The 8,586-nt window shown below is 43.5% G+C and overlaps 5 protein-coding genes across 9 annotated transcripts in view; 1 reads left to right on the top strand and 4 right to left on the bottom strand.

Moving 5' to 3' along the window:
- Positions 1-1,102: 1,102 nt before the first annotated feature.
- Positions 1,103-2,148, top strand: LOC104773537. The gene is made up of 2 exons (XM_010498175.2): positions 1,103-1,323; positions 1,463-2,148. The coding sequence occupies exons 1-2, from the start codon at positions 1,245-1,247 to the stop codon at positions 2,056-2,058; spliced, it is 675 nt and encodes a 224-aa protein (XP_010496477.1). The 5' UTR covers positions 1,103-1,244; the 3' UTR covers positions 2,059-2,148.
- On the bottom strand, positions 2,126-3,917 carry LOC104773538 (metacaspase-1). The gene is made up of 5 exons (XM_010498176.2): positions 3,432-3,917; positions 2,905-3,235; positions 2,682-2,802; positions 2,379-2,600; positions 2,126-2,301 (listed from the first exon to the last, which is right to left on the bottom strand). The coding sequence occupies exons 1-5, from the start codon at positions 3,811-3,813 to the stop codon at positions 2,242-2,244; spliced, it is 1,116 nt and encodes a 371-aa protein (XP_010496478.1). The 5' UTR covers positions 3,814-3,917; the 3' UTR covers positions 2,126-2,241.
- Positions 3,918-4,243: 326 nt separating this feature from the next.
- LOC104773536 (cytochrome c oxidase-assembly factor COX23, mitochondrial) lies at positions 4,244-5,164 on the bottom strand. Of its 2 annotated transcripts, XM_019242686.1 has the most exons (3): positions 4,971-5,140; positions 4,579-4,655; positions 4,244-4,508 (listed from the first exon to the last, which is right to left on the bottom strand). In XM_019242686.1, exons 1-3 carry the CDS (start codon positions 5,059-5,061, stop codon positions 4,461-4,463), a joined length of 216 nt encoding a protein of 71 aa, XP_019098231.1. In that variant the 5' UTR covers positions 5,062-5,140; the 3' UTR covers positions 4,244-4,460. The 2 variants fall into 2 exon arrangements, with proteins under 2 accessions (XP_019098231.1, XP_010496476.1); XM_010498174.2 differs by having other exon boundaries at positions 4,244-4,655; positions 4,971-5,164.
- Positions 5,165-5,375: 211 nt separating this feature from the next.
- LOC104773535 (pentatricopeptide repeat-containing protein At1g02150) lies at positions 5,376-7,039 on the bottom strand. Its single transcript, XM_019242681.1, has 2 exons — positions 6,665-7,039; positions 5,376-6,587 (listed from the first exon to the last, which is right to left on the bottom strand). Exons 1-2 carry the CDS (start codon positions 7,037-7,039, stop codon positions 5,376-5,378), a joined length of 1,587 nt encoding a protein of 528 aa, XP_019098226.1.
- The window catches only part of LOC104773533 (dol-P-Man:Man(7)GlcNAc(2)-PP-Dol alpha-1,6-mannosyltransferase), a 4,940-nt gene continuing 3,354 nt past the window's right edge, over positions 7,001-8,586 (bottom strand). For 3 of the 4 annotated variants that reach the window (XM_010498169.2, XM_010498170.2, XM_010498171.2), the window contains exons 15-20: positions 8,341-8,409; positions 8,181-8,263; positions 7,891-7,990; positions 7,663-7,728; positions 7,470-7,563; positions 7,137-7,385 (exon numbers count right to left, since the gene is read on the bottom strand). In XM_010498169.2, the coding sequence (XP_010496471.1) occupies positions 7,305-7,385; positions 7,470-7,563; positions 7,663-7,728; positions 7,891-7,990; positions 8,181-8,263; positions 8,341-8,409 (493 nt within the window). In that variant the 3' untranslated portion in view covers positions 7,137-7,304. Of the gene's footprint in view, positions 7,094-7,136; positions 7,386-7,469; positions 7,564-7,662; positions 7,729-7,890; positions 7,991-8,180; positions 8,264-8,340; positions 8,410-8,586 lie in introns of those variants that run through there. The other variant, XM_019242684.1, reaches the window with a different exon arrangement.

Raw genomic sequence — 8,586 nt, 5'->3', positions numbered from 1 at the left:
GTGAGAACAAATGAGCATAGGAGAGTGAAGGGCCACATGAAGCATGTGAGATACCATGGGGATCGATTCCACAAGGGGAAAGAGGAGAGGGAAGGGAAGCCAAGGCGCATTTGGTAGATGGAGTCGTGTGTGGTGAGGTGAGTGAGGTAGATGACGTCGGGTGAGTCCTCCTCTCTCTCCAAGGACCTCTCGTATAGTGACTCGCTCAACTTATCAGTTGTCCCGTAGATGTAGTCGTATATCGGCATGAACAGAGAGTAGTTGGTCCGGAACTGCGTGTGGTGGAGCGAGTGGAACCTTCAACGTATTTGATGCCATGTTATATATGCATGCATACATTCAAAATCTAAATAAATAGTATATACNAATGGGCTTGTCCACGATCTTCCTCGTTCCCTTAGCCGTCCTCTGGCGCGACACACTGATCCATATCTGGCTGTGAACTATTCGCCACAGCATCAACGCGACTATCATCAGTCTGCTCAAGTCTTTATCCTCATCCGCAACAGTCACGTACGAGTGCATGCTCGCCATCACAAACGGGGCCACCAAGAGGTACTTAAAGCTACCAAGGGGACTCCATGGCCACTCCGTCAGAGCTCCGGGATTCGACGCCATCCAAAGGTACTTGAGCTAGTCTGCTGTCGAAGAAGTAGATGTTGGAGGAAATGCGGCTTTGGAGATACTTGTGAAGTGCAGTTCTTGTTTAGTATCTGACATAAATATAGAAACATAGAGGCATTTCCACCATGTCCATGTGGGATACTGCGAAGAAGCACATGCTGATGGGGCCCGTTTTACCACATTAGAAATGTTGCAGCAATATTTATTTTAAGAAAAGGAAGAAACCTCAAACTTCAAAGTTCAAGTACGTGGGAGAGGAGCCAATGGGCGCATTGATTAATGATTATTAAAGAGTATGACTTGCCAAACCTTGTTCAGACATCAATGTTATTGGCCTACCTCCACCGGCCCCAACGCCGCCCATTTAATGAAGTAAATGAAATTCAAGTCACGTACTTTCCTTCTTTCTTCATTCAATTACATTGGTTGGAGCCCAACATCAAAGCCCAATGCCGTTTTTTTTTTTCTTTTTCTCTCGGCATTTATTTTTTTCCACTAAAAGAAATAATATCACAAAGGAAGCTCCATCTCCATCTCCATCAAGCTCATCTACCTTTTTTTCTTCAAAAACAATAATAATTTCGTTCCTTTTTGTTTTTTTTTTTCCTGAAATCCGCGAGATGAAGAACAAAGTTAGTCTTATGAAGTCGATTTTACTGTTTCTCTCACTCTCAGAGCTAGCTAACTCCAAATTTCACGGTATCTTCTATTCTTTTTCAATATGTAAAGTCACTACATATGCGAATCTGGAGTTGGATTTCTCGTTCAGCATTTGGTCAGCCTTTCTATGATTTCGCTTACAACTCTTAGGCGGGACTAAGTGTTAGAATGGTTGCAGGAAATCCAGCTCATGAAATGGTGAGCATCTTGAACCGGAACAGAACATCCCCAAAACTCACCAACCTAAATGAGAATCCTGGCCTTGGTTGCATGGCCCTCCAGTATGTTGAGTTCTGCGAGGGGAATTGCAATGTCAACAACACTCTCGGCTGCGAACCCCCTGAAGACGACTTCACTCAGGTTTTTGCCCCAAACTGTGGTGTAGAACTTCCCACTTTTGGAGCCATAACAGGCCATATCCTCGGCTGCAGCTCTAAGTATGTAGCACCAGAAGTCGCTTTCTCAGACATTCTCTTTAGAGATAACAAAACCTTGTCGGTGCTTAGAAATAGGTCGCATACCGAGGTTGGAGTGGGAGTGGCTAGGTTGCATAAAGGTACCTTCTTTTGGTGCCTTCTCTTTAGCGATGGTGGGACAAACTCCTCCTTTGCTCTGGAAGATAACGGCCGGGGCATCAAACAAAGAAGAGGCTGCTACAGCGGAAGTGCTTTTCCTTGTAGCAATGCACACATGATTTGCATGCGCCTTCTCAACAGCTTTCTGGGAATTCTCTTGTCTTCCTCCTGTCTATTTAAGCAACACCTTACGAGTTGATTTTCAAAGGCAAACCATTGCTTGTTGTTTGGAAGGACTAAAGAATAGATGGCACATTTTGTGTTAATGAAGCACCAAGTCAATGTTTTCCTTTATTCTTTGGAAAGAAAAAAAATAGTAACAACTGGTTAAATGGACAGAATTTAATCGCACTCGCTATACATAAAAAGTGAGTTGTCTTTACTAGAGAATGAAAGGCTTTGCATAGACATCGAATGGTTGACAAGCAGTTAGCTGAGGCTCCTGTCAAAACAGATCAAAATAGATTTAAGAAAAATTACCAACCTGTATCAACACAATAGCATAAGAAAGGATTGTACCTGTCTTAATCCCCCAATTGCACTTCCCCCTGTCAGAAGCATGCTTAGTACAGTCGTAACAACTCCACTACCACCAATACCACCACCATCATTCCCTGTATTCCTTATTGTGGTGCGCATCGAATTCAGAATGCTTCCATAGGTTGTGCCTTGTGTGCTGCGTTCTATCGCTTGAATAAAACAGAATGTCATAGCACCTGTAGACGTGATCTTTGACAGCGCCTATACATATAATATGTTTCAATCATGAGTGGAAGAAGCAAATACAATTGGAAGGCGTATGACTAGATTCGTTCGACTTACTGATGTGTCTGCCGAAGTCTGGTCATCATCACATCCACTGATCGATATGGCTTCCCCACCAGCTGTTCCTTTCCACAAACCTGACCTAGGGCGATGATCCTCCCACACATACTGCCCAGCTCTGTTTCAATAACAGAATATGGATGTCAGTTAAATATAACAAGCAGTAGGAAAGGTAAGCAACTTAACTTTTAGGAGCAGCAGCAACTGAGGGAGGACTAACCTGTTCATTCTGCATAGGAAGGGTAAATCCAGGACGGTGCCACTATGGCAAGCATCGATAATTGAATGGAGCTTGACACCATGGGGAAGAGGACGCACAATGGTAGCGTTGATCTCATCATCTACAATCATCCCCTGAGTTTCAAAATCAAGGGGACAGAGTGTTTCATCATAGCCATCGACTTCATCACCGTTGTAGTTTCTTTGACGCGAACCATGGCCCGAGTAGTGAAAGACAAGTGAGTCGCCTGCTGTGCATCCCTGTACGAGCCAATACAATGCCATCCTCATGTTTTGCTTAGTCGGGATACGATATGGATCAGTTTCTTCCTCTGCAACAAATTTATGTATCCATGAGAATGATGGAACCACAATTATCTATTATGGAATTCAAATTTCAAGAATCAATCAAAACTCAGTATGAAGAACAATTTCACCACACTGGTTCAGGGCATTCTGATAAGTGAAATGTTATCAGATTCAAAAATTTCCAAGTAAACAACAATATAGGCATAGAAAATACTGTACCGGTGAGCATGAGAATTGAATCTGGGGAGAATTTGAACTTGTTGATGAGAAGGTGTCGCATGCACTTAGCGTCGTTGATGCAGCCTTTGAGCTCGTGGCGAGAGAAACGGTACGAAATACCACAGATCACAGCCCTCTTCCTGCCATGGGGGTGAGGCAGCTGACCGGGAGGCGCGTGGATCTGGTGGGGTGGAGGAGGAGAGGCGGAGGAAGATGGTTGAGGAGGAGGGGCGGTGCGAGGGTCGGCGATATGAGTAACAGCCTGGCAGAGAGCGCAGCGTATAGATCGGGCGCCGGATGGGAGCTGGAGAGGCGTCCGACAACCGGAGCAATTCACCAGCATCGGAGGAGCGTAGATGCTTGAAGGAGGTGGCGGGAACATTATTCTCAGAAGGAATCAATCAGGTGAAGAAGAATCCGATCACCAAACCAAATCATATGAGAGAGAGAGAGCGCGTGAGGAAGACGACACAGTCAATCAAAGGAGGCGGCACGTAGACAGACGTTAAGGAAACGTCAAAGGCGATTAAGGCTTCACGAAAGCCCATTTAACAGTTTTAAGCCCAATGTAGTAGTCCCCATATATACAGATCTAAACACTGGTTATGTATGTATGATTGGAATGGAAAAAACAAAAAAGCAGAGTTGAAGAGCTTTCATTCAAAGTGACAACATGTATGGAAACGGCCGGGAGAGTAAGTAAATAGATGATGGATGATATATGATTTACTGGAGTCCTCCCTCTCTTATAGCTCAAACTACTTGAAATCAAACTTTCTCTCAAAGTTTAACATATCCATGACCATCACCAATGGGGAGTAAAAGAACATTAATATATATTAACAAACACTTTCCATCTCCAATGTGAGACTGATTTATTTAGACCATACAATTTACGAACAACAAGTGAAACAAAAACTACCACTTCTCAGAGGTATTATTGCAAAATGAAATAACAGGATGCTACGACTAGATGATGATGATGATGATGTTCGAAGACATCATTGGCATTTCCATCAGGATCAACATTCAAGAGAACAACGAACGTGTCTTATTGCGTTCCAATCGAGCTTCCCTCTGAGAAACAAAACATAGGTAAGCAGAGAATTCGGAAACAGAATAAGGCATAATGTGAATTTACAACAACCTCTTTCTTCTTGCATTCTTTATACACATCAAAATGATCCTGGCATTTACTCTTGTCGGATCCAAATTCTTCAAGACCTGAGAGTTCGATCATGAACGAAATTGCTCAAGAGCTAAGGCATAAGTAACAAACAAAAACGAAAACGAATAAACAATCAGGAATCAACAAAACCGACGAAATCAATATCTTATTAGATCCGAACTCTAACAAAATGGGATTTAAGCCACAACAGAACAGATGAGTAAATTAATTATCACCTTGAAGTGGATATATTGAGATCTAATCAACGGTAAGGGTTATGAGATACTTGTAAAACTTTGACAGAAGCAGAACAACAATTCCTCGAAACTAATAAGAGATTAATGGGAGGGGAACATGGAAGCGTGACTCACATTTGAGAGACGCAGAGTACTGAAGATAACATGGAGAATCAGATATCCGAGCCGCGCTAGGGTACGACGCACCCGCCTCTTTCGTCGTCATTTCCCGATCACCGTCTCTCTCTCTCTCTCAACGAGTTCCGTGCGTGAAGAAGATACCCTCGTTCAAAATGGGCCTTAGAGGCACTCAGGCTGCCTATAGGTTCATCAGCGGGCCTTTATGTCTGGCCCAAAATAGAAGTGCACGCTAGTTTCGTCTGTGCTTTTTTAAACACAAAATGAATTATTATTGGTAGTAGTTTAGGAGGCAGAGGGGCACACACACAGCTCTTACGAACATTCATGTTTCACTAGGCAGTTGATTCCGGTTACAAAAAGATTCGTCTTTTAAAGCAAGATCTAGGTGACTATATTTGATTACAAATCATCTTGTAGCTGCGTTAGAAGCACGTCACTCTCATGGTCATGGGAATCGTTTTCACTGTTGTTTTCGTCCACCACATCAATAAGAGCTTGGTATGATTTGTCTTGAAGATGCCCGGACTGCCTCAACAATTCCAAAACGGCCTCTTTACTAGTAACAGCCGATTCCTCTTCACAGAGCTTAAAGAAGCCCGACAGCATCAACACCTTAGGCCTCCAATTGCTGGACCCTTCAGCAGAAAAAGCTTTTCTCAGACAAGTCAAAGCCTCTGGAATACACCTCTTTCTGGTATGACCATCAGCTAGGATCTCCCACGTACTTGAACTCGGTTTTCCTCCCATTTCAACCATGTGGTCGAACAACCCCTCAGCTTTCTCTAGTTGGTCGTTTTTGACATACGCATTCATGAGAAGATTTGGTATCCTGGGGTCATAAGAAGACTTGACTGGAAGCCATTCCTCGTATACCTTCTCGGCCCCTTCAATATCTCCCATTCTCACCAGCGACGAGACCAAAGCATGGTAACCCAAATTGGGAACGCTCGGGGCAACAGATTTGTAGACGTGCCAGACCCGGTACAGCTCTTTCTTGTTACCAACGCTGCCGTACAAACTCAAGAGGTAGTGATATGGAATGCGATTACGACCAGTAATCCTTGCTTCAACCTTCCTCAGTGCATCTTCGGCTTTCTCAGTTTCGCCCATCTTAATGTACATGGTGGCCATAGTGCTAAAAGTGGTCCAGTTGGGATTAATAGCAACATCTGATTTCATCTGCTGGTACACTAGTTCCATTTTCTCAACAGATCCTAGGGAGCCGCAGGAGGAGAGCCAGATGTTGTAGGAGTAAATGTCGAGACGTATATCTTTCTGCTTCATCTCGAAGACCATGGCGTCGACTTTGTCGAACTCCCTAAGGTTCATGTAGAGAGTCATCATGACGTTGAAGGGAAGCGGGTGCAGGGCGTATCCTTTCTCCCTCATGGTGCTGAGCAGGGATTCAGCTTTTTCTCTAGACTTGGCCCTCACATAGGCATTGAGGAGGGAACCATAAACTCTCCGGTCCTTGAAGTTCTCAGGGAGCGTGAGGAAGAACTCTTCGGCGTCTGAAATGCCACGCACTTTTCCGATTAGGTCAAGCTGGATTGCAGCATCACTTGCAGACAATCGAAACCTTTCGCCTCTGTTGTTCATCCAGTCGTACACCTATACGAATACGATCAAGTAGGGACCCCCCGGTTAAAAGGAGATTCAAAAATAAAGATAGAGCAAAAAAGAGTTACGCGACAGAGCTTGGTTGGGACCTCAAGAGCTTGGTTGGGACGCTTGTATTTGCGAAGCTCCTTGACGACCCGACAGAGCTCCCACTTGGTAAGCTTGCGGCCTCCTTTCTCCCACTGATTCAAGACGGAACCAGCGCCGAGCTCCGGCTTCTCCATCAGAGATATCTTCTTGTAGATGGCATTCCACTGGATAATCGGCCTTCTCTCGTAATCCACCGTGCCGTAGCCATAAACCTGGGAGATGGAACACACGATTGCTGCCGTCTTCTTCGACAGAGCTACGGAGATGGCAGGAGATCTGCAGCGAGGGAGACGGGAATACGAGGCGGAGGAAGCCAGTGGAACATTGCGGTTTTGGACCGCCTGAAGCAGCATCCTCTCTCTCTCGTTAGGTTTCGGATAAGTCGAAGCGCAAATGTTTTTTTTTTCCTAAACGAAAAGACGAGAGGGGTAAACTGGTAAAACAAATTAATGGACCATCAATCAAGCAAGGCCCAAAGGCCTACGATACTACTGACCAAATCAGAGGGTTTTTCAATCTTATACAAATGACTGAATGAGTGAGTGCATATCATGTATTCTCTAAGGATAACAAAGCTGCTACATCAACCCAATACCATTGTCTCTATTTGTTGTATTGCTAACATCCAGGCCATTTCTTATGCAAATGATCTTCCTTCTTCTTCATATCTTGGTGCACGTATACTTTGGGCCTCTTTACCTGCAATTCAACATTTTCACCTCAACATTACATTCCATGCTCTTATTTTGATGAAATACTATCCCCACTCCCACCAATATTTACCAGGACAATGGGAGGGAAACCTCGCCGCAGTTCAAGTCTCTCAAACCCTTCTTCATAAAACAAGCACTTGTACCCATCTACAGAGGTGTGCTCGCTGCACAAAGCATGACAACAGATTACATATTGACCACCAGTGGTATCTCTTTTTACTATAAAGTATGAACTGCTTTCTACTATATGATGATATACTCACTTCACCAGATACGTGAAATTTCGGTTTTGCAACTCCTCCACTACTATCTCTTCTTCTTTTGAGTATCTGCATTGCACCATAAAATAAAAAATTTATCGCCTCCTAAATAGTAGTGGGTGCTTCTCAGTGGTAACTCTTTTTCCATGTATACTGACATTTCCTTTACTTTTACGAGCCCTAAAACAGGCTAGTACAGCTAACATACATAGAAAGAAGAATCAACCATACCTCCACGGAAAAGCATCTTCACAAAAGCGAGATATTCCATTCATAGCACCAAAAGTGTCTATGTGAACCCACTCTTCTCCAGCTACATTTACAGGATGGCCTGAGAAGCATGGAAGGCACCAGGTAAATTAACCATACTGTAGGAATTTATCAACCAGAGGTAGATCTACACCACAAAACTTAAATGGCACGTGAGTCAAACAAATACCGACTACCATATTTTTCTTGTTTGCCCTGGTCAATGCTGCTAAAATAAAAGGAAACCCCCATACACAGAATAAGTCACTCACTTATTTGATGCAAGCGCTTCAAAGCATAGCCGCTAGGATAATTGTAGTAAGATGCCATGAATGTTACAACCGTGCACCCTGCACTATAGAACAAGGTTAAATTGACTAGCAAATCCCTTTCCTTCTCTACTTAGCAAAGATAATTGCTTACTATTTCTACCTGATTGCGAAAAACGCTAACATAACCATGTTCACCAGTTTCCAAATAGTTTTCTTCCTGTTATTGTAGCTGTAAAATGAAATCGGATTATATTAAGAGCTCTTAAGATACTGAATAAACAAACGTCTTAGCTATGATTAAAAGCTTAGCTAGCAAACATCAGATAGAACTCATACATTCTGCTAGCAGCAACTGCAGCAGACAAGTTGAACATTGGCACTGAACTAATGATAAACCGGAGTTCCT

Source organism: Camelina sativa, unplaced genomic scaffold (genome assembly GCF_000633955.1).
Source record: "Camelina sativa cultivar DH55 unplaced genomic scaffold, Cs unpScaffold00566, whole genome shotgun sequence".
In the NCBI taxonomy this organism is placed as follows: domain Eukaryota; kingdom Viridiplantae; phylum Streptophyta; class Magnoliopsida; order Brassicales; family Brassicaceae; genus Camelina; species Camelina sativa.
The sequence above is the reverse complement of the archived record's forward strand: the minus strand, read 5'-3'. Positions and strand labels throughout refer to the sequence as shown.

Excerpts from the sequence above, each read along its gene's own strand:
- LOC104773537 (XM_010498175.2), top strand. The coding sequence starts at position 1,245 with ATGAAGAACAAAGTTAGTCTTATGAAGTCGATTTTACTGTTTCTCTCA. Across the intron at positions 1,324-1,462 it reads AGCTAACTCCAAATTTCACG|GAAATCCAGCTCATGAAATG; the intron begins GTATCTTCTATT and ends GAATGGTTGCAG.
- LOC104773535 (XM_019242681.1), bottom strand. The coding sequence starts at position 7,039 with ATGCTGCTTCAGGCGGTCCAAAACCGCAATGTTCCACTGGCTTCCTCC. Across the intron at positions 6,588-6,664 it reads TCCCAACCAAGCTCTGTCGC|GTGTACGACTGGATGAACAA; the intron begins GTAACTCTTTTT and ends GTATTCGTATAG.
- LOC104773538 (XM_010498176.2), bottom strand. The coding sequence starts at position 3,813 with ATGTTCCCGCCACCTCCTTCAAGCATCTACGCTCCTCCGATGCTGGTG. Across the intron at positions 3,236-3,431 it reads TTCAATTCTCATGCTCACCG|AGGAAGAAACTGATCCATAT; the intron begins GTACAGTATTTT and ends AATTTGTTGCAG. Across the intron at positions 2,803-2,904 it reads TTCCTATGCAGAATGAACAG|AGCTGGGCAGTATGTGTGGG; the intron begins GTTAGTCCTCCC and ends TTATTGAAACAG.
- LOC104773536 (XM_010498174.2), bottom strand. The coding sequence starts at position 5,061 with ATGACGACGAAAGAGGCGGGTGCGTCGTACCCTAGCGCGGCTCGGATA. Across the intron at positions 4,656-4,970 it reads GTACTCTGCGTCTCTCAAAT|GTCTTGAAGAATTTGGATCC; the intron begins GTGAGTCACGCT and ends TCGAACTCTCAG.